The sequence below is a fragment of the Microcaecilia unicolor genome, unplaced genomic scaffold (genome assembly GCF_901765095.1).
Source record: "Microcaecilia unicolor unplaced genomic scaffold, aMicUni1.1, whole genome shotgun sequence".
NCBI lineage: Eukaryota > Metazoa > Chordata > Amphibia > Gymnophiona > Siphonopidae > Microcaecilia > Microcaecilia unicolor.
The window spans coordinates 83,334-106,892 of record NW_021963279.1 but is presented as its reverse complement, the minus strand read 5'-3'; the positions used below and the strand labels follow the sequence as shown (position 1 = coordinate 106,892).

Here is a 23,559-nt window from a genome sequence, read left to right as displayed (position 1 = left end):
TCCTTCTTCTCTGCGTGTGTTCCGCCCTCGTGTGACGTAACGTCGGCGAGGGCGGGACACAGGCAGTTAAGGAAGGCCAACGGCAGCTCAGATGAGCTGTGTGCTGCGTTCCGGCGGTTTGAATAGTGAAGCCAGGTACCCGGGCCGGGTGGAGGGTGGGTGGCGGTGGCGACTCCGGGTGGGTGGGGGTAGCGGTAGCGGCAACCCTGGGGGGGGGGGGGGAGCGGTGACGACGGCAGTTCCCTCACTCGCAGGTGCGCAGGTTCCCTCTCTGTCACGCCCCCGTCATCACGTATTGACGCGGGGGCGGGACAGAGAGGGTCTCTACTGCGCATTTGCGAGTGAGTACGCCTCTTGCCATTTATATGTTTGATGTACTCAAGAAATAAATATTAGTTAATAAATACTGGTCAATCCTTTACTGTATCTGTGGGGATTAGGTGTGTAAAGGCTCCTCTTGCCTCGGAAGAATCTGAAAGCCCTTCTGGCAAAGGAAACACAGAGTATATTTTTTTCTCTTTTATAATAATGCTAAAATTTATTAGAGAAAAATAAATGATTACAATAAAATTATTTTATCCCGGTGTTACAGAAAATGGAATTTATCTCTCTGGCTGCCCTTTGGGAGGGAACTACATTTCAGCCTTAGAGAAGTTCTCCTTGCTTGGAGAAAAACTCCTTGGCTGTGTTTAACCTTATACCAATGTCTCCTTATCAGACAGGCTGCAAGATGCAAAGCTAAACTTTCAGACATTTATTCTTTGGATAAAATAATTTGGATTAAAGAACACAAGAAGAGATACACCATTAGCCAACCATAAATTTATCATAGAAGCTTATTTATTATAAATAGGGAAATAGACATCTAATTGCTGCTTTGCCAATTACAATTCATAAATAGTCTTTTTCCTTTCTATGTTCCTGTGGAGGAATTTACCAGCCTGGAGCTAAAAGTGCTACGCAGAGCTAGCAAGATTCCTGGTTATGTAGTGAAAAACTATTCCATTTATACATTTTTTTCTAACTATCAGGCTTATTTTCGAAAGAGAAAGGTGCCCATCTTTCGACACAAATCGCAAGATGGGCGTCCTTCACACAGGGTCGCCCAAATTGGCATAATCGAAAGCCGATTTTGGGCGTCCTCAACTGCTTTCCGTCGCGGGGACGACCAAAGTTCACGGGGGCGTGTCAGAGGTGTAGCGAAGGCGGGACTGGGGTGTGCCTAACACATGGGCATCTTCGACCGATAATGGAAAAAAGAAGGGCGTCCCTGACGAACACTTGAACGACTTTAGCTGGTCCTTTTTTTCTTACGACCAAGCCACAAGAATGTGCCCTAAATGACCTCCCCTTACTCCCCCAGTGATCACTAACCCCCTCCCGCCCTCAAAAACACATTTTTAAAATATTTTTTCCAGCCTCTATGCCAGCCTCAAATATCATACCCAGCTCCATGACAGCAGTACGCAGGTCCCTGGAGCAGTTTTAGTGGGTGCAGTGCACTTCAGGCAGGCGGACACAGGCCCATCCCCCCCCACCTGTTACACTTGTGGTGGTAAATGTGAGCCCTTTAAAACCCACCACAAACCCACTGTACCCACATCTAGGTGCCCCCCTTCACCCATAAGGGCTATGGTAGTGGTGTACAGTTGTGGGGAGTGGGTTTTGGGGGGGGGGGGTTGAGGGGCTCAGCACATAAGGTAAGGGAGCTATGCACCTGGGAGCAATTTCTGAAGTCCACTGCAGTGCCCTCTAGGGTGCCCGGTTGGTGTCTTGGCATGTCAGGGGGCCCAGTGCACTACGAATGCTGGCTCCTCCCATGACCAAAGGGCTTGGATTTGGTCGTTTCTGAGATGGGCGTCCTTGGTTTCCATTATTGCCAAAAATCGGGGACAACCATCTCTAAGGTAGACCTAAATTTTGCGATTTGGGCGTCCCCGACTGTATTATCGAAACGAAAGATGGACGCCCATCTTGTTTTGATAATGCAGGTTTCCCCGCCCCTTCGCTGGGACGCTCAGGAAAACTTGGGCGCCCCTTTTGATTATGCCCCTCCACATGTACGTGACAATTCTCGGTCTGCTGTCTCTGCTGATGGCCCCCTTATCTAAACACAACATTTGATTTACTTGTTCTAGCAAAACCAGTCTCACAACCTCCAACCATAAATCGTAACACAGAATTATAGCTACGTCTTGCAAGGTTCCGCGTTAGGAGTTACGGATCAAGAAAGGGATCTGGGTGTCGTCGTCGATGATACGCTGAAACCTTCTGCTCAGTGTGCTGCTGCGGCTAGGAAAGCGAATAGAATGTTGGGTGTTATTAGGAAGGGTATGGAGTCCAGGTGTGCGGATGTTATAATGCCGTTGTATCGCTCCATGGTGCGACCGCACCTGGAGTATTGTGTTCAGTACTGGTCTCCGTATCTCAAAAAGATATAGTAGAATTGGAAAAGGTACAGCGAAGGGCGACGAAAATGATAGTGGGGATGGGACGACTTTCCTATGAAGAGAGGCTGAGAAGGCTAGGGCTTTTCAGCTTGGAGAAGAGACGGCTGAGGGGAGATATGATAGAAGTGTATAAAATAATGAGTGGAATGGATCGGGTGGATGTGAAGCGACTGTTCACGCTATCCAAAAATACTAGGACTAGAGGGCATGAGTTGAAGCTACAGTGTGGTAAATTTAAAACGAATCGGAGAAAATTTTTCTTCACCCAACGTGTAATTAGACTCTGGAATTCGTTGCCGGAGAACGTGGTACGGGCGGTTAGCTTGACGGAGTTTAAAAAGGGGTTAGATAGATTCCTAAAGGACAAGTCCATAGACCGCTATTAAATGGACTTGGAAAAATTCCGCATTTTTAGGTATAACTTGTCTGGAATGTTTTTACGTTTGGGGAGCGTGCCAGGTGCCCTTGACCTGGATTGGCCACTGTCGGTGACAGGATGCTGGGCTAGATGGACCTTTGGTCTTTCCCAGTATGGCACTACTTATGTACTTATGTACTTATGTCCTTCTTCTCCCCTCCCTGCTTTTGTGCTTGCAAGTAGAATATTAAGATAAGATTATACTGAAATACTGTCTGACCTTACCTTGCTGTTTGACAGAGTTGGGCAAACTCTGCTTCACAGAAAAAAAGGCAGGCATCTTAAAAGTTACACAGTGGTCCAACGTCTTATTGACCACAGATTTATACAGGTGACAGAAATAAGCATTATTTACCTTTTGATATCAGGAAGATGTGAATCTCCTTGATGACCTTCTTGTACAGCTCCTTCTGCCATTCTCCCAGAATATCCCACTCTACTTCCAAGAAAAAAGCAGCAACATCACTGAACATGACTGATGCCTGTGTAAAGATAATCAAGTTAGGGTAGTTAGTATAAATGAAGCCTGTCTGTATAATATTCTCCAATACCTCACCTTCTATCCCTTTACTGGCTAAAGATTTATATCTTGGTGCAAATTGTTTCATACCTTTGTAAAGAAGCCAAAAACAAAGACAGTGGAGGAAGCTACAAACTGCAGAATCTCTATATTCTGTTTTCATACTGCATTTTTCCAGTGCAATATCCACTAGTTAGCTCAACCAGCCCAACAATCGGAAAGCCCACCATATTTAGAAGAGAAAGCCTGAAATCTCTATAAATTCAGGACTTTTATTATTATTATTTGGTACAATGTCTTTTATTCACTAGTACATTCATTTCTATGGAGTACTGTCTGCTAAAGTCAGGCCAGTCTTCAAATTTTTGTGAATAAGGGGGTCTATGAAGTATACATTTCAATTCCCATCTTTTTGTAGAGAAAGGTCTTTCACAGAATATAAAAGCTTAACAACTTATTCCCCCCCCTCCCGTTTACTAGGCCGAGCAGCAAAGTGAATGGGTTGTGTCGGCATTCGCGCATGGCAGCCGCTAGTGAGGCTTTAGTAGATGGGGGGAGGGGGTAATGTATGATTGACTTCTCTCATAAATATAATTTTATGCAAACAGAACACCCTTAGTTCCCCCCTTCCATCTTCATTATAATATTCTACTTGCCAGCACAAAAGCAGGGAGGGGTGAAGAAAAACTACACTGGCTCCCAATCAAAGAACGCAGGAAATTATTTTTGACAATGAAACAGGATGTCCTCAAGTTAGGTGGCTCATTTCTGTTAGCGTATCCTTGCAAATGCCTGGTCAGGTTTAGTGGGATAAAGTATGTATTTTATGACTCAGAACAGCTGAAATCCTTTTTTGGATATGAAACAACTTCGCACAGATTCGAATAAATGAAGTGAGACGAATTGCACACATAAACCGCATTATGTATATTTCTGTTATGTTACCTTTAGATACTCCACTAATATTGTAACCCCCCCTTTACTTTGAGGTCTAAGGAAGCGGGTACATTTATTTCTTTTTATATTTGTTTCCTCAATATTTACATTATGCTGTTTTTCTGTAACAAGTGTTATACTTGTAAGAAATTGAAAATTTTATAAATAAAATCTGCACCCTGGTTCACAAAATAGTCTACAGTGAAGTCCCTGGATACATGACAGACTTGATCGACTTACCAACTAGAAACACATCAGAATCAACACGAACATATCTAAATCTGCGCTACCCAAGCTGCAAAGGACTCAAAATACAAATCAACTTACGCATCCAGCTTTTCCTACATAAGCACACAACTCTGGAACACATTACCAAAAGCCTTGAAAACGACGCAAGACCACCTAAACTTCCAGAGATCACTAAAAACTAACCTGTTTAAAAAGGCATACCCTGCCGATCCAACCTAAATGCCTGATCTCTGCAACACAACAAAACTAAAGTACGTAATGGACATAACTCAACTCTTCCGCTGTACGTTTCCCTAAATGTGACTGTGCCATATGAACTTTATCTTACCACAACATCACCCTGTATTTGTTCTCACCGGAGCCGGCAAACGCCCTCCGGTACTATGTAAGCCACATTGAGGCTACAAATATGTGGGAAAATGTGGGATACAAATGTAACAAATACATAACAATAAATAAATAAATATGTATGCAATGAGAACATAAGAGCAGCCATACTGAGTCATTACAATAGTCCATCTAGCCCAGTATCCTGTTTCCAACACTGGCCAAGCCAGGTCACAAGTACCCGGCAGAAACCCAAATCGTGGCAACATTCCATGCTACAAATCCCAGGGCAAGCAGTTGCTTCCCCATGTCTCACTCCATAGCAGACTATGGACTTTTTCTCCAGGAACCTGTCCAAACCTTTTTTAAACCCAGATACACTAACCGCTGTTACTACATCCTCCAGCAAAGAGTTCCAGAGCTTAACTATTCGTTGAGTGAAAAAAATATTTCCTCCTATTTGTTTTGAAAGTATTTTCATGTAGCTTCCTGGAGTGTCCCCTAGTATTTGTACTTTTGGAACGAGTAAAAAATCGTTTTACTTCTACTTGTTCTACACCACTCAGGATTTTGTGGACCTCAATCATTTTCCTCTCATCCGTCTCTTTTCCAAGTTGAAGAGCCATAACCTATTTAGCCTTTCCTCATACGAGAGGAGTTCCATTTCCTTTACCGTTTTGGTCACTCTTCTTTGAGCCTTTTCTAATTCCAATATTTCTTTTTTGAGATATGGCAACCAGAACTGAACACAATACTCAAGGTGCGGTCGGAACCATGGAGCGATACAGAGACATTTTAGTATTTTCGGTCTTATTCACCATCCCTTTCCTAATAATTCCCAGCGTCCTGTTTGATTTTTTTTTGGCTACCGCCACACACTGAGCAAATTTCAGCATATAATCTACTATGACACCTAGATCTTTTTCTTGAGTGCTGATCCCCAAGGTGGACCCAAGTATCAGGTAATTATGATTTGGATTACTATTTCCAATGTCCATCACCTGCATTTGTCCACATTAAATTTCTTCTGTCATTTGGCTGCCCAGTCTTCCAATTTCCTAAGGTCTTCCCTACAATATTTCACAGTCTGCTCGTGTTTGAACAACCTTGAAACGTTTTGTGTCATTTGCAAATTTAATCACCTCACTCATCATTCTGATTTCCATATTATCTCTCTATATAAAACGCACCTCCAACGTTCGAATGAAGCCTCTGTTAGCCAAAAGTGAAGGGGGTGAGATCGCATTGTGTCTGCCCCGCCCACGCGTCAAACGTGATGACGTCGAGGGCGGAGCAATGACACTCAACCAATCGCAACGCTCGGCAGCGAAGCGTCAGGGAAGGAGGCGGCGCTCTCAACGTCTAGCCTTCCCTTCGCTGTGTTCCGCCTTCTTCTGACGTCAAGGATTACGTCAAAAGAAGGCGGAACACAGCGAAGGGAAACCTAGACGTCGGGAGCACCGCCTCCTTCCCTGACGCTTCGCTGCCGGAACCGCCACGGAGGTAAATTTAAAAACAAGAAAAAAAAAAAAATGTTGGGGGGAGCGAAGAGGGTGGCCACAAAAGAAAAACAATGGGACCGGGAGGGCAAGGGGAGAAACGACAGCATGGATGCGAGGGGGGGGGGGGGAAGAAGAGGGCGGCCCAGGCTGGGACATGGGAGAGAGAGGAGCATGGATGCAAGGGGGGGGTCATGGAAGGGAGACAGGGGACTTGCTGGAAAAGGATGAATGGAGGCGGCAGGGGACAGAGGAGCATGGATGGGCATGGATTGGGAGGGCAGGGCTCAGGGAGAGAGGGCAATTGCTGGAAACGGATGAATGGAGGGGGCAGGGGACAGAGGAGCATGGATGGGCATGGATTGGGAGGGCAGGACTCAGGGAGAGAGGGAAATTGCTGGATAGGGATGAATAGAGGGGACAGATGGCCATGGATGGATACGGATTGCAGGGCAGGCCTCAGGGAGACAGGGCAATTGCTGGATAGGGAAAAATGGAGGGGCCAGGTGACAGATGAGCATGGATGGGCATGGATTGGAAGGGCAGGACTCAGGGAGAGGGGAATTGCTGGATAGGGATGAATGGAGGGCACAGATGGGCATGGATGCATATGGATTGCAGGGCAGGCCTCAGGCAGAGAGGGGAATTGCTGGATACGGATGAATGGAGGGGCCAGGTGAAAGAGGAGCATGGATTGGAAGGGCAGGACTCAGGGAGAGGGGAATTGCTGGATAGGGATGAATGGAGGGGACAGATGGCCATGGATGGATATGGATTGCAGGGCAGGCCTCAGGCAGAGAGGGGAAATGCTGGATAGGGAAAAATGGAGGGGCCAGGTGACAAAGGAGCATGGATGGGCATGGATTGGAAGGGCAGGACTCAGGGAGAGGGGAATTGCTGGATAGGGATGAATGGAGGGGACAGATGGCCATGGATGCATATGGATTGCAGGGCAGGCCTCAGGGAGACAGCGGAATTGCTGGATAGGGATGAATGGAGGGGCCAGGTGACAGAGGAGCATGGATTGGACTCACACTTTCACTTTGACTCTCAAACACTCACTCTCACATACACTCTCCCAAACATACACACTCCGAGGAAAACCTTGCTAGCGCCCGTTTCATTTGTGTCAGAAACGGGCCTTTTTTACTAGTTTATATATATGTTAAATAGCACCGGTCCCAGTACTGATCCCTGAGGCTGTGGCACTCCACTGTTCACCCTCCTCCATTGAGAAAAATTACCATTTAACCCTAGTTAAATGGCCTAGTGGTTAGTGCAGTGGACTTTGATCCTGAGGAACTGAGTTCAATTCCCACTGCAGCTCCTTGGGACTGTGGGCAAGTCACTTAACCCTCCATTGCCCTGGTACAAAATAAGTACCTGAATATATATGTAAACCACTTTGAATGTAGTTGCAAAAACCTCAGAAAAGCAGTATATCAAGTCCCATTTCCCTTTCCCTACTCTTTGGTTTCTGTCCAATAAACAATTCCTAATACACATCAGAACCTCACCTCCTATCCCATGACTCTTTAGTTTTATTAGGAGTCTCTCATGAGGAACTTTATCAAAAGTTTTCTGAAAATCTAGATATACTACATCAACCGGCTCACCTTTATCCGCATGTTTATTCATGCCTTCAAAGAAATGAAGCAAATTGGTGAGGCAAGACTTCCCTAAGCTGAACCCATGCTGACTCTGTCCCATTAAACCATGTTTGTCTATGTTTCTGTAATTTTATTCTTTATAATAGTTTCCATTATTTTGCCCGGCACTGACATCAGGCTTACCAATCTGTAATTTGCCAGATCACCCCAGAACCGACATCAGGCTTACCAATCTGTAATTTCCCAGATCACCCCGGAACCCTTTTTAAAAAATCGACGTCACATTGGCCACCCTCCAATCTTCAAGTACTACGGACAATTTTAACAACAGGTTACATATTACTAACAGCAGATCAGCAATTTCATGCTTGAGTTCTTTGAGTAACCTTGGATGTATGCCATCCTGTCCAGGTGATTTACTACTCTTTAATTTGTCAATTTGGCTCAGTACATCTTCCAGGTTCACCGAGATCTTTCAGTTCCTTCGCAGCAACATCCTTGAAAACCATTTCCGGTACAGGCAGATCTCTAATATCTTCTTCCATAAAGACTGACGCAAAGAATTCATTCAGTTTCTCCACTATGGCCTTGTCCTCCCTGAGCGCCCCTTTTGCTTCTTTGTGATCTAACGGTCCCACAGATTCCCTCACAGGCTTTCTGCTGCTGATGTACCTGAAAAAGTTGTTACTGTGAGTTTTAGCCTCTGCAGTAAGTTTCTCTTCATATTCTCTTTTAGCCTTCTTTATTAACGCTTTGCATCTGACTTGCCAGTGCTTATGTTGATCTTATTTTCTTCGTTTGGGTCCTTTTTCCATTCTTTGAGGTTTATTACCTGGCCTCTGTCAATGAGCTCAGCCTCCATTAGATTATAGCATGAAGAGAGCTCAGTATTTTGTATGGATGTCCTGGTTTCCAGAAAAAAAAAGAAGAAGAAAACATTGGAAACTTCAGTGTTGGCTATTCATTAGTAAGGAGGAAAGAGAGGGATAGGCATCTGAGGGGAGCAGGAGTCAGTATTGCTCTGTGCAAGTTGTATGAAGAAGTAGCAGCTGATGTACTAGTGAAATGGACAGAGGCTGGTGGGTCATTCTGCCTCACCTCACCCTATGCCTGGAATCAACTTCCTGAGCCCTTACGCCAAGCCCCCTCCCTACCCATCTTCAAATCCTTGCTCAAAGCCCACCTCTTCAATGTTGCTCTCGGCACCTAACCTTTATACCTTTCAGGAAATCTAGACTGCCCCAATTTGACTGCCCCCACTTGACTGACTATACATTCGTCCATTAGATTGTAAGCTCTTTGAGCAGGGACTGTCGTTCTATGTTAAATTGTACAGCGCTGCGTAACCCTAGTAGCGCTTTAGAAATGTTAAATAGTAGTAGTAGTGGTTGGTATCTGAAGACAGAAAGAGGAGAGTGCTGGAGTCAGTCTTTGGGGGGGGGGGAGGGGAGAGGTAAAGAGAAAGAATGTACAAGACACAGTGTTTATGCGTGTGAGCAAGGCTGGGCCAAGGGTACCTGATGACTTAGGCAAGCATTCTACTGTGCACCGCCTCCCCTGAGATGGCTCAAGGTCTGTAGACCAGCGTCCCCCCTTCCCTAACCCCTCCCACAGTCCAGCACCTTCTTTTCCCTTCCTTAATCCTCCCACAGTTTAGCATTTCTCCATTCCCTTCTTCCCCTCTCTTCTCAGGTGGACAGCATCCCATTTCCCCTCCCTACTTACCCCCTCACCCCCGGTGGTCAGGATACTCCTTACCCTTCTCAACCACCACCCCCCCTCCATTCAATGTCTCCTCTTCCCATCCCATGTCCACTATCCACCATCTCTCCCCTCTGCCCTGTGTTTCAAGTTCTACATTTCAAATGTATTGGTATATACCATCTATGAGAAAACTGTCTAGGCAGTTCACAGAGATAAAATATAAAACATTAAGGAAACAATTAACAATGGCTAATAAAACATAGAGACTATACATCACCATCACTGCTGCTTCCAGATCCCAATCAATCCAACCACCCTCCTCCACCCCACATCAACCAGACATATTAGCCAATGAAACAGGGCTAAAGCTCAAGGGCCTTGCTATATACAAATGTTTTAAAATCTTCTTTGAATTTCTAGTAAGAGGTTTCCAATCTCAAATAACCAGAGAGATTTGAGTGAAATCCAACACAACAGTGGGAGGCGGGGCTGGTGGTTGGGAGGCGGGGATAGTGCTGGGCAGACTTATACGGTCTGTGCCCTGAAAAAGACAGGTACAAATCAAGGTAAGGTATACACAAAAAATGGCAGATGTGAGTTTATCTTGTTGGGCAGACTGGGTGGACCGTGCAGGTCTTTTTCTGCCGTCATCTACTATGTTACTATGTAACAGTTCTGAAAGCAGAAACAGGCAGCGAAAGTGTGAGAATGTCTACATAAGAGTGAAAATGATGTAACATGTGCCTGTTGGTGAGAGTGGGTGTGTGCGAGACAGAAAGAGACATACCAAGTCACATGCATTAGGCATCTGACACACGCATTTGCCCCCTTCTCCAGCTCACACACCAAAGTCTCTTCCCTCCAGTACTGGCTCCCCTTCTCCCCTCCCCCGGTTTGGTATTTCTCATTCATTTTACTCCCCCCTCCCAGTTTGGCATCTCTAACTTGCTCCCCCCACCTCCCTGGGGGTCCTTTAAACATGCCCTTAATCCTCCCTGGCACCAGCAGTTGAGTCTGTGGGAACATCCCTCTGCCAGTCCCGCCCCTCCAGAAACAGGAAGTAGAATCGGATGAGGGGTACCCATAGAGAGATGGCCCCACAGTCTGTCCACAGGCAGCCTTTTTTCAGTGCTGTGGCTGCAGCTGCTGCTTTTGCCACCAGTGCCGGTGAGAATTAAGGACAAATTTAAAAGATCTCGGGGAAAGCAAGTCAGAGATGCCAAACTGGGGGGGGGGGAGGGGGAGTGTTTTGGAACTGGAGGGGGAAGTGAAGTGGGAGAGATGCCATACAGTGAGGAGGGGGGTGAGAGCTAAATGATGAAGGACCTGAGCGGGAAGAGGGAGAGATATGGAAAGGGGGAGGGAAGGAAGTGATGCTGGAACCTGTGGGGGAAGAAGGATGGGGGAAAGATACTGGACCTGAAGGTAGGTAGCAGGGACAGGAGAAAGACGGACATTTGCTGAATTCCTGGGGAAGAGGACATGAGGAAGGGAAGAGACAGGGACAGATGCTGGACATGGGGAGGAACAAGGACACAGAGAGTGATGCAGACAGGTGGTGGTGAAGGGGGTGATAGGGACACAGAGGGATGACGATGGACACAGAAGGGTGATACCGGACTGGGCAAGAATATGGACACAGAGAAGGGGAGATGGTCAAGGGGGATAGTTGGAGGATAGCAGCAGGGACAGAGGGGAAATACTGGATAGGGTGGATAGTGACACAAAGGGAAGATGGATGGTGGACATGGAGAGAGAAGAAATACCAAATGACCAAAAGGTAAGAGAAGACAGAGGAAAGCAGACACCAGAGATGGAACTAACACAATTAGAAAACTAAGATGACCAGATGACAAAAGTAGAAAAGGGTATTTTACTATTTATTTATTGATTAGAATATGTCAGTTTTTGGATTGTACATCTGCCAGAGCTTGTTTTAGACATGGCTGGGGCCCGTGAAAAAAACCCTCCAGCTTAGTAGTGGTAAATCTCCAGCTTTGGGATAAAAACATAGAAACATGACGGCAGATAAAAGCCATATGACCCATCCAGTCTGCCCATCCTCTGTAACCAGTGGTGTGCTGGTAAATGTTTAACAACAGGCTCTCTCGCCGGTTCCCCTCTGCGCCCCCCCCCCCCCAAATTGCAGAGCTGGCTATAGCCGGAGAGAGAGCCTGGGGGGGGGGGGGCAATACATTACTCCAGGGGAAAAAAATTTAATGATCCCAGGTTCCAATCTAATTCATGGCGACGAAACAGTGTGACAAGGCGGTGGCCGTAGCTAGAAGGTTGTTAGGCTGTATAGAGAGAGGTGTGACCAGCAGAAGAAAGGGGGTGTTGATGCCCCTGTATAAGTCGTTGGTGAGGCCCCACCTGGAGTATTGTGTTCAGTTTTGGAGGCCGTATCTTGTTAAGGATGTAAAAAGAATTGAAGCGGTGCAAAGAAAAGCTACGAGAATGGTATGGGATTTGCGTTACAAGACGTATGAGGAGAGACTTGCTGAACTAAACATGTATACTCTGGAGGAAAGGAGAAACAGGAGTGATATGATACAGACGTTCAAATATTTGAAAGGTATTAATCCGCAAACAAACCTTTTCCGGAGATGGGAAGATGGTAGAACGAGAGGACATGAAATGAGATTGAAGGGGGGCAGACTCAAGAAAAATGTCAGGAAGTATTTTTTCACGGAGAGAGTAGTGGATGCTTGGAATGCCCTCCCGCGGGAGGTGGTGGAAATGAAAACGGTAACGGAATTCAAACATGCGTGGGATAAGCATAAAGGAATCCTGTGCCGAAGGAATGGATCCTCAGGAGCTTAGTCAAGATCGGGAGGCGGGGCTGGTGGTTGGGAGGAGGGGATAGTGCTAGGCAGACTTATACGGTCTGTGCCAGAGCCGGTGGTGGGCAGCGGAACTGGTGGTTGGGAGGCAGGGATAGTGCTGGACAGACTTGCACGGTCTGTGCCAGAGCCGGTGGTTGGGAGGCAGGGCTGGTGGTTGGGAGGTGAGGATAGTGCTGGGCAGACTTATACGGTCTGTGCCAGAGCCAGTGGTTGGGAGGCGGGGATAGTGCTGGGCAGACTTATACGGTCTGTGCCAGAGCCAGTGGTTGGGAGGTGGGGATAGTGCTGGGCAGACTTATACGGTCTGTGCCCTGAAGAGCACAGGTACAAATCAAAGTAGGGTATACACAAAAAGCAGCAAATATGAGTTATCTTGTTGGGCAGACTGGATGGACCGTGCAGGTCTTCTTCTGCCGTCATCTACTATGTTTAATGTGCGATAAAATGCCATAAATAAGTAAATAAATATAAACTTTTAATGTTGAGCACCTGATTCTCAAAGTGAACATATTCCAAACACTATAATGAAAATAAAATGATCTTTTCTACCTTTGTTGCCTGGTGACTTTGTTTTTCTGATCATGCTGGCCCAGTATCCGATTCTGCTGCTATCTGTCCTCTTAACTCCGTTTCCAGGGCTTCCTTTCCATTTATTTCTTTCCTTTCCTCCTTTCTCTTCTTCATTTCTGGTCCTCAGCTTCTCCCTATTTTCTTCATCCATGTGTAGTTTTTCTCCTCTCTTCCTTTTCCCTCATCTCATCTCATTCCTCACTCTTCCCTCTCCTCCATCCATGTCCAGCATTTCTTCTCTCTCCCCTTCTCTCCCTTGCCCTCCATCCACCCATACCCAGCGACCCTTCTCTCCCCTGCCCTGCATGCATCCATACCCAGTGACCCTCCTTTCCCCTGCCCTCCATCCACCCATGTCCAGCAGTGACCCTCTTCTCCCCTGCATGCACCCATACCCAGCGACCCTTCTCTCCCTTCCATCCACAAATGCCCAGCGACTCCCTTCTCTCCCCTACCACCCCCTCCCGAGTTGTTCGGTGAATTCTCCTCCCTCCCTCCTCCCTCCGGATCCGGTCCCTCAAGTCACCGACCTGACTCTTCTAATTCTTCGGTGCAGGCAGTCTTGCCTGCCTGCTGCCAGCGCTGACTCTCCCCTGCAGGTTCCCGCTTCAAAATGGCCGTCGAGACTTACAAGGGCGGCCTCCAAGACTTCAGCAGAAGTCTTGCAAGGCCGCCTCTGGAAGTCTCGACGGCCATTTTAAAGCGCGAACCGGCAGCGCCAGCAGGGGAGAGTCAGCGCTAGCAGCGGGCAGGCAAGACTGCCTGCACCGAAGAATTAGAAGAGTCAGGTTGGTGACGTGAGGGACCGGATCGGGAGGGAGGGAGGAGAGCCGGCTCGCACTAAGGAACAAACGTCTCGCAAGTCGGTACAAAATTTAACTGGCTCTTGCGAGCCGGTGCGAGCTGGCTCCAGCACATCACTGTCTGTAACCCCTAATTCTTCCTGTTCCTAAGCGATCCCACATGTTTATCCCATGCCTTTTTAAATTCTGAAACAGTCCTCGACTCCACCGGGAGGCCATTCCACGCCTCCACCACCCTTTCAGTGAAATAATACTTCCTTAGGTTACTCCTAAGCCTATTCCCTCTTAACTTTGTCATATGCCCCCTCATTCCAGAGCTCTCCTTCATTTGAAAAAGGCTCTCTTCCTGTACATAAATGCCCTTGAGATATTTAAACGTTTCTATCATGTCTCCTCTCTCCCAGCGTATACATGTTGAGGTTTATAAGCCTTTCCCTATAATTTTTGCCACTCTTGGCATCTCTGCAGAAAGTGGTACATATAGAGGGAAAATAATTTCTTACCTGATCAGAAACTAAGGTAGACATTTCTCTCTGAATTCTTCAGCTGCTGGAGTGGATTCACACCTGGGATTTCTTTGTTCCTGGAAAGATGAATAAGAGGAGACTAGGGTAATTCCTAAGAGTCACATGTAAAGCCCCTCCTCTCTCCCCTTCTGCAGAACTAGGCCTGGGGCTTGCAAGAAATAATTGCCAGTCCAGGGAGAAAAGGTTTCTGCTTTTCTTCTGACTCTTTTCTGCTCTTTACAGTGCTGCAGACACTACAGGAAGAGAAAATATCTCAGAATGCTCAAAGCTTCTGAGCTGCGGACATGTAGTGTGGATCCCTCCTTAAGGCGGATCAGTAGAGAGAGCAGAGAACTGAAGGATGTTCCAGGAACAGCAAACAAATCAGGTCACTGGTTTAGAAAACAGGAAACGAGACAACATACCTGCAAATTTCAAGTACAGACCGAAGCGGGAATAATGAATAAGTAATGATAAAAGAATCAAAATCTATGCTAGACTGAAGGAATTTCATACTGACACAGGGGCTTGGCCAGACCTGACCCTTTTTTTTTTGGGGGGGGGGGGGGGGGGGGCAGACTTAACATGGGGGGGGGGGCATTAGGCATATAGGCGTGAGTAGTGGTTGGTATACTTGGAGTGGAGGAGTGGCCTAGTGGTTAGTGCAGTGGACTTTGATCCTGGGGAACTGAGTTCAATTCCCACTGCAGCTCCTTGTGACTCTGGGCAAGTCACTTAACCCTCCATTGCCTCTGGTACAAAATAAGTACCTGAATATATGTAAACTGCTTTGAATGTAGTTGCAAAAACCTCAGAAAGGCAGTATATCAAGTCCCAGTTCCCTTTCCCTATTTGACATTCAACATGGAATGTTGCTACTATTTGAGATTCTACATGGAATGTTGCTATTCCACTAGCAACATTCCATGTAGAAGCCTGCCCTTGCAGATCAGCAATGCGACCGCGCAGGCTTCTGCTTCTGTGAGTGACGTCCTGCACGTGTCAGACTCACAGAAACAGAAGCCTGCGCGGCTGCATTGCTGATCTGCAAGGGCAGGCTTCTACATAGAACGTTTCTAGTGGAGGAGTAGCCTAGTGGTTAGTGCAGTGGACTTTGATCCTGGGGAACTGAGTTCAATTCCCGCTGTAAGTCCTTGTAACTCTGGGCAAGTCACTTAACCCTCCATTGCCCCTGGTACAAAATAAGTACCTGAATATATGTAAACTGCTTTGAATGTAGTTGCAAAAACCTCAGAAAGGCAGTATATCAAGTTCCCTTTCCCTATTTGAGATTCTACATGGAATGCTGAGATTCTGTTGCTACTATTTGAGATTCTCCATGGAATGTTTCTAGTGGAGGAGTAGCCTAGTGGTTAGTGCAGCGGACTGTGATGCTGGGGAACCAAGTTCAATTCCCACTTCAGCTCCTTGTGACTCTGGGCAAGTCACTTAACCCTCCATTGCCCCTGGTACAAATAAGTACCTGAAAACCCTGGAAGCACTGACATTATTAAATGAAGTTGAATTATCACAAACCTTAAACTTTACCATTATAGTAGACATGAGTCTGGTCAACCTCTCAACACACATCACAGTACTCTGGGAAATACTTATTGCAGTGGCACATATCTCTCAACTTTATAAGAAATATAAAATACTGTATTAAGTTGTATTAATAAAACTAGTAAAAAAGGCCCGTTTCTTAACGTAATGAAACGGGCGCTAGCAATGTAATGGGTTCCTGCTATTAATGTTTCCACGGTTGTATTCTGAATATAATTGTTGTTTACATGTGGAAGATTTCTTTATATACAATATTTTTTTTGTAAACTGTGTTACAATGTGGTAAAAGTTTTCCTTGTTCAGGCCCTTCAATCAGTTTAGCAATCACATCAGAAGAGCTCCTTACTCGTGAGAATGCAACATACAGTTGCCCATGTGAGAGACTGAGAGTGACAGTGTGTTTTACAGACACTGTAAGAAAGAGATACACAGAGTGATTGTGTGTGTGTGTGAGTGACAAAGTGATTAAATGTTTGTCTTCCCTTCCGTTCTGTGCACTTGCCTCCACTGATGTTTGTTAGAGATTCAATCCACTCCACTTCCCTCCTCCAAGTTCCGTTCTGTCTGATTGGTTCTTCGTTCCTGTGACGTCGCGTTTGTTTGCTTGGCAACTATGCAGCATTCCGTTTCCTCGACGTGAGGGAGGGGACAGTGAGAGCCAATGAAACGCTGAACTACAGACTTACGAACCCTACACTGCCACAGTGCCACAGAGTCAGCTTCAGAATGTTGGAGGTGCTTTTTATTATATAGGACTAGTAAAACATGCCTGTTCCTGGAGGAAATGAAACGGGCACTAGCAAGGTTTTCCTCCCGAACCCCCCCCCCACCCACCCCTTCGGCGTTGTGAAGCCACTGACCGCCATTGCTCCGCACCTCGTCAACGTACACCACCTTCATCCACTGATGCCATTGCGCCGCCCTCGATCTTTGATGCCATTGCTCCGCCCTCGACGTCATCACGTTTGACGCGAGGGCAGGGCCCAGACACAGTGATTTTGGTGGCTTCACCACCATAAACCCTTCGAACCCGAAGGAAGTGCCCGCAGGAAGTGACACTGACGTCAGTGTCCTCAGAACATTGAGGGTGAGTTTTATTATATAGGATAAGCCCTCTTGTCCCTTCCTCTGGTTCTACTGCTTTCTCTCCTTTCTGAAGCTGACATGAACCAGTTCAAGTCCCTGGAGTTGCTGACAGTGTTTCTTTCACCCCCTTCTCCTTACGAAGGAGCAGCCAGATAAAGGATTGTCTGCAGCACCAATTCTGAACACACAAGTATCAGTAACTGTACCTTTAAAAAGGCAGCAGTGAATATACAGAACCGCAATATGTAAACCGCTTTGAATGTAGTTGCAAAAACCTCAGAAAGGCGGTATATCAAGTCCCATTTCCCTTCCCTTCCTATTGGAAAAGCCATAAAAGTCAGACTCCTATGGATCCACGCACAAATTACATGCCAGCAGAATCTCTCACCTTGGTCACTCACAGAACACAGACCAATCCTTAGCAATTAAAGAATAAGGGACCAAAATTAGAAATGGAAACACTGAGAAACCACAATCTCTGTACGCAGTACAGCGCTGGAGAAATAAAATAAAATGGGATTATCTACTGTAGGGAGCAAAAATACAAGATCACTTTCTACCCCAAAATAAAACCCACAAATAAATTATCTGGATACCCAAGAAAAGTTATAAACTTGGGGAACAACGGTGAGCTGTATTTTCAAAGCACTGTTTTTTTGTTACATTTGTACCCCGCACTTTCCTACTCATGGCAGGCTCAATGCGGCTTACATGGGGCAATGGAGGGTTAAGTGACTTGCCCAGAGTCACAAGGAGCTGCCTGTGCCTGAAGTGGGAATCGAACTCAGTTCCTCAGTTCCCCAGGACCAAAGTCCACCACCCTAACCACTAGGCCACTCCTCCACTAGCAACATTCCGTGTAGAATCTCCAATAGTAGCAACATTCCATGTTCCACTGCACTAACCACTAGGCCACTCCTCCACTAGCAACATTCCGTGTAGAATCTCCAATAGTAGCAACATTCCATGTTCCACTGCACTAACCACTAGGCCACTCCTCCACTAGCAACATTCCGTGTAGAATCTCCAATAGTAGCAACATTCCATGTTACACTGCACTAACCACTAGGCCACTCCTCCACTAGCAACATTCCGTGTAGAATCTCCAATAGTAGCAACATTCCATGTTCCACTGCACTAACCACTAAGCTACTCCTCCACTAGCAGTGCAGGACGTCAGACTCACAGAAACAGAAGCCTGCGCAGGTTGCTGATCTGCAAGGGCAGCTTCTACATGGAAAGTTGTTGCTAGTGGAATAGCAACATTAACATTTTATTTTTGTTACATACCGCACTTTCCCACTCATAGCAGGTTCAATGCGGCTTATATATTATATACAGGTACTTATTTGTACCTGGGGCAATGGAGGGTTAAGTGACTTGCCCAGAGTCACAAGGAGCTGCAGTGGGAATCGAACCCAGTTCCCCAGGACCAGAGTCCACCACCCTAACCACTAGGCCACTCCTCCACTCTATGCTTGTCAGAATTTCTTCCACAGTGATGAAGCAATGACCCCCTGCCTTATTAAGCATGGTCACTATCGGGTCAAGCTTGTCTCCAAACTTACAGAAGGGAGAACAATGTGAATGGAGTTTGGAGACATATGATTGAAATGTTTGAAGACAACCTGTTTCATGTGTCTGCAAATAATTAAAGAAGAGCTGTTGACAAAGGACTAGAACTTAAGGCCAGATACTGAGCAGAGGCAAAAGCAGCTCCTACCCCCGATACATCCTGCACACTGGGTCATATCTGGATTTTCAGCAGCACTTATCCAGAGATTGCCCCTGAACATCTGGACAGATCATCTCAGCACTATCCAGGTGTTGACAGGGCAGTTTGGGTGGAGTCAGAAGCTACCAGGTTAGCAGCAATACTCAGAGGCATATTTTCAAAGCACTTTGGGAGGCTAAGTTCCATAGGTTTCTATGGAACTTTGGGAGGCTAAGTGCTTTGAAAATGAGCCTCTCAGTCTATTAACTAGATAACAATCAATATAAGGTTAAGACAGCAAAAGCACTCTCCTCACTTTATCTGGATATTTTTCTGAATATCGCTGGTACTCGGATAAGTACCAGTGGCCACATTGTAGCTGGATTTTCAGTGTCGGTACCTGGGTACAGCCAGTGCTAAATATCCAGTTATAAAAAGACTGTGGCAGATGGCATTTTTTAAAAAATGCTTACCACCATGAGCTGAATATTGATCCATAAATGATAATGGAGCATAAGGGCAACTTTGTATAAGTTAGTTAAGTTGAAAAATGCAAATCTAAGTCAGCACTGAACCATTTATAAAATATGCCTCTCTCTTCCCATGGAGATGAACATGTAAATATTGCTAAATGCACATACATAGGTAGTCCTGTGATTCATGTGCTTATCCATCCAGGGCCCACTCAAGTCCAGAAAACCCTCAGACCAAACAGAAAACTGTTACTCCTTGGAGATTCCACTATTTGAGTTATTAATATGGAAACATAGTACATGGGACCAATAGTGTACCAAGGGCTGGGCGGTGCGGACAGTCCCCGGGTGCAGGCAGCAAGGGAGTGTACTGAGCAGTCACGTGGCTGTTGGCTCTGCCTGTCCCCTGCCCCCTCTGACGTTATTTCCTGTTCCGGTGCAAGGGACCAGAAGAGTCAACAGACATGCAACTGCTCTGTGCACCCCCTCCCCTGCTAGGAGGAAGGGTGGTAGGTGTGATGCGCCTTGCCTTGGGGAGGGGCTTGAGGGGGTGACGCAAGGATGTTAGATTGAGAATCCCAAGCTCTGCCAGTTGAAGATTTCCCCCTGATGGTAACGAACATGCTACTCTCCACAACACCGGCACCTGTGCATGCTCAGTTTTCAGTGCATGCTTGCTGCCAAGGTGGAAGAAGTGTTTTCCCACCAGCTGAGATAATTTTTTTTGGAGGGGGGGGGGGGGGGAGAACACTTGGTGCCCACCCAATTCTTGCCCAGGCCCACCCAAAATCTGTTGTCTGGCTACGCCCCTGCTTCAAAATCTGCACCTTGGTACACGTGATCATCTACGGCGTAGTACCAGGTTACATGATAGACCTAATAGATCCACCAACCAGAAACAGAATCAAATCATCAAGATCATACCTGAACCTACATTACCCAATCTGTAAAAGACTAAAATACAAAACAACCTACGCATCCAACTTCTCCTACATAAGTGCACAACTATGGAACGGACTACCAAGTACAGTGAGAACAATCCATGACCACCTAAATTTCAGAAAATCACTCAAGACTCACCTATTCAAAAAGGCCTATCCCAACGATCCAACATAAAATCCCAGCACCCGGCGACACAATATAAATAATGATCGTATTGGACAACTTATAATCTTCACCCCTTTGACCCCTTGATCCAAACCTACCTCATCTGTTCACAACATAACTTTGTATCTGTTACCAACCGAACCGGCAACAGCCTATACGGTACCATGTAAGCCACATTGAGCCTGCAGATAGGTGGGAAAATGTGGAGTACAAATGTAACAAATAATAATAAAATTATGTCTGTTTTGCTGGCCCTTTACTAGGTAAAAAAACATCTCCGCACAAATACAAGTGGTCCCTATAACCAGCCTATCCAAATGACACAACGATTTACAATTTAGAACTAATTACTCAATATTTCCCCTGTGTACATTCACATGCTGCAAAGCCGGCACGTTTGAAAATATAAGCGAGATCAAATAAAAATGTTACCAACAATGAAGGACAGCAATACGGATAGAGCAGCTCATAGGTTTGCTTGCTTTGTTTTGGGTGAATGGGGATGACAGACAGCTGTGCAAGAAGAGGGAAAGGGAGACCAACCTAATTGGCTTCAGCTTTTTCATGACTCTCCAGTTCCGGCTCCCTGCACCGCTGTCCTCAGGGAGGTTTGATTGAACACAGGAGACAGCATGATGTCAAAAAGTTGAAGCCACTTAGGTTAGTCTATGTTTCCTCTTCCCTGCGCAGCCGTTGTTCTGTGTACACTCAAAACAAAGCAAACAAGACTATGAGCTGCTTAATCCATGTTGACGTTCTTTAGCATTTTTATTTAATCTCACTTATATTTTCAATTATTCCAGCTTGTGCAGTGTATGACTGTACACAGAGAAAGAATAACAACAATAACTTTTCATACGTAGAATAGTAATTTTATATAAATACTACTACTACTACTTGACATTTCTAAAGCGCTACTAGGGTTACGCAGCACTGTACAATTTAACATAGAAGGACAGTCTCTGCTCAAAGGAGCTTACAATCTAAAGGACAAATGTACAGTCAGTCAAAATAGGGGCAGTCTACATTTCCTGAAAGGTATAAAGGTTGGGTGCCGAAAGCAACATTGAAGAGGTGGGCTTTGAGCAAGGATTTGAAGATGGGTAGGGAGGGGGCTTGGCATAAGGGCTCAGGAAGTTGATTCCAAGCATAGGGTGAGGCGAGGCAGAATCAGCGGAGCCTGGAGTTGGCGGTGGTGGAGAAGGGTACTGAGAGGAGGGATTTGTCCTGTGAGCGGAGGTTACGGGCGGGAACGTAAGGGGAAATGAGGGTAGAGAGGTAATGAGGGGCTGCAGACTGAGTGCATTTGTAGGTAAGAAGGAGAAGCTTGAACTGTATGCGGTATCTGATCTGAAGCCAGTGAAGTGACCTGAGAAGAGGGGTGATATGAGTATATCGGTTCAGGCGGAATATAAGACGTGCAGCAGAGTTCTGAACAGATTGAAGGGGGGATAGATGGCTAAGTGGGAGGCCAGTAAGGAGTAGGTTGCAGTAGTCAAGGCGAGAGGTAATGAGAGCGTGGACGAGAGTACGGCTGGTGTGCTCAGAGAGGAAAGGGCGAATTTTGCTGATGTTAAAGAGAAAGAAGCGACAGGACTTGGCTATCTGCTGGATATGCGCAGAGAAGGAGAGGGAAGAGTCGAAGATGACTCCGAGGTTGCGGGCAGATGAAACGGAGAGGATGAGGGTGCCATCAACTGAGATAGAGAGTAGAGGAAGAGGAGAAGTGGGTTTTGGTGGAAAGACGATAAGCTCGGTCTTGGACATGTTCAGTTTCAGGTGGCGGTTGGACATCCATGCAGCAATGTCGGATAAGCAGGCCGATACCTTGGCCTGGGTCTCCGCGGTGATGTCTGGTGTGGAGAGATATAGCTGGGTGTCATCAGCATAAAGATGATACTGGAAACCATGAGATGAGATCAGTGAGCCCAGGGAAGAGGTGTAGATTGAAAAAAAGAAGGGGTCCAAGGACAGATCCCTGGGGAACTCCAACAGAGAGCGGGATGGGGGTGGAGGAAGATCCATGAGAGTGTACTCTGAAGGTGCGGTGGGAGAGATAGGAGGAGAACCAGGAGAGGACAGAACCCTGGAACCCAAATGAGGACAGTGTGGCAAGAAGTAAATCATGATTGACAGTATCAAAAGCAGCGGATAGATCAAGGAGGATGAGGATGGAGTAGTGGCCTCTGGATTTGGCAAGGAATAGGTCATTACAGACTTTAGAGAGTGCCGTTTCTGTCGAGTGTAGAGGGCGAAAACCGGATTGAAGCGGATCGAGGATGGCATGAGAGGAGAGAAAATCAAGGCAGCGGCTGTGAACAGCACGCTCAAGTATTTTGGACAGGAAGGGTAGGAGGGAGATGGGGCGGTAGTTGGAGGGACTGGTAGGGTCAAGTGATGTTTTTTTGAGGAGAGGTGTGACTACGGCGTGCTTGAAGGTGTCAGGGACAGTTGCAGTGGAGAGAGAGAGGTTGAGGATATGACAGTGTGTAATTTGGAGGGGCTGATTATAGGGACACCCTAGCATGTGTTATATTTGTACAGAGATTATTTTTTCTCATGGTAAAGGGCCACTAAAACAGACATCATGTTATGAAAATTCAGTTGCTCAACATTCAGAGTTTCTATCTATCTTTTTTATGGCAGTTATATCTCACATTAAACATGAATTAGGATGAAACCTGGGAGCATTTAAAATATTTTTTCCCCCCTGTGCCTAGATTAGGGCTACTATACGTCCGGTTTTACCCAGACATATCCTCTTTTTGAGGACACGGCCGGGCAACCAGGCGGATTTTGTCAGCCTGCCCATTTGTTCAGATTTGCGAACAGGCAGGCTGGCAGTCGACGGGTCTCAGGGTGTCCTATCCTCCTCTCCTCTCCTTTACCTTAGTGTGGTGGTGCCCTGGTGGTCTAGTGACCTCTTCGGGACAGGAAAGAGCCCCCCCCCTTCCCTGCCCTGCGAGTCTCCCAGCCCTGAAAGATGCTCAAAACAGAATAATCCAATTTGTACAAAAAAGATGTGGTAAAGATGTGATTCCTTGTGCCCCAATCTTAAGTAGAGGAAGAAGGGCAACCTTCGAAAGCTAATCAAGAAATGTATTAAGTTATGTCCAATAAAAAAGGTATCATCTTATTTTCTTTTCCATGTTTTATTTTGTTTGATTTCTATTGATAA

General features: G+C 46.2%; 1 protein-coding gene across 1 annotated transcript in view; it reads right to left on the bottom strand.

Annotated features, from left to right (window-relative positions):
* The window catches only part of LOC115459139 (protein ZNF783-like), a gene marked incomplete at its 3' end in the record, with an annotated part of 43,358 nt that overhangs the window by 19,050 nt on the left and 749 nt on the right, over positions 1-23,559 (bottom strand). Inside the window, exons 2-3 of the mRNA XM_030189013.1 lie at positions 14,436-14,515; positions 3,224-3,350 (exon numbers count right to left, since the gene is read on the bottom strand). Coding sequence (XP_030044873.1) covers positions 3,224-3,350; positions 14,436-14,459 — 151 coding nt within the window. The remainder of the gene's footprint in view (positions 1-3,223; positions 3,351-14,435; positions 14,516-23,559) is intronic.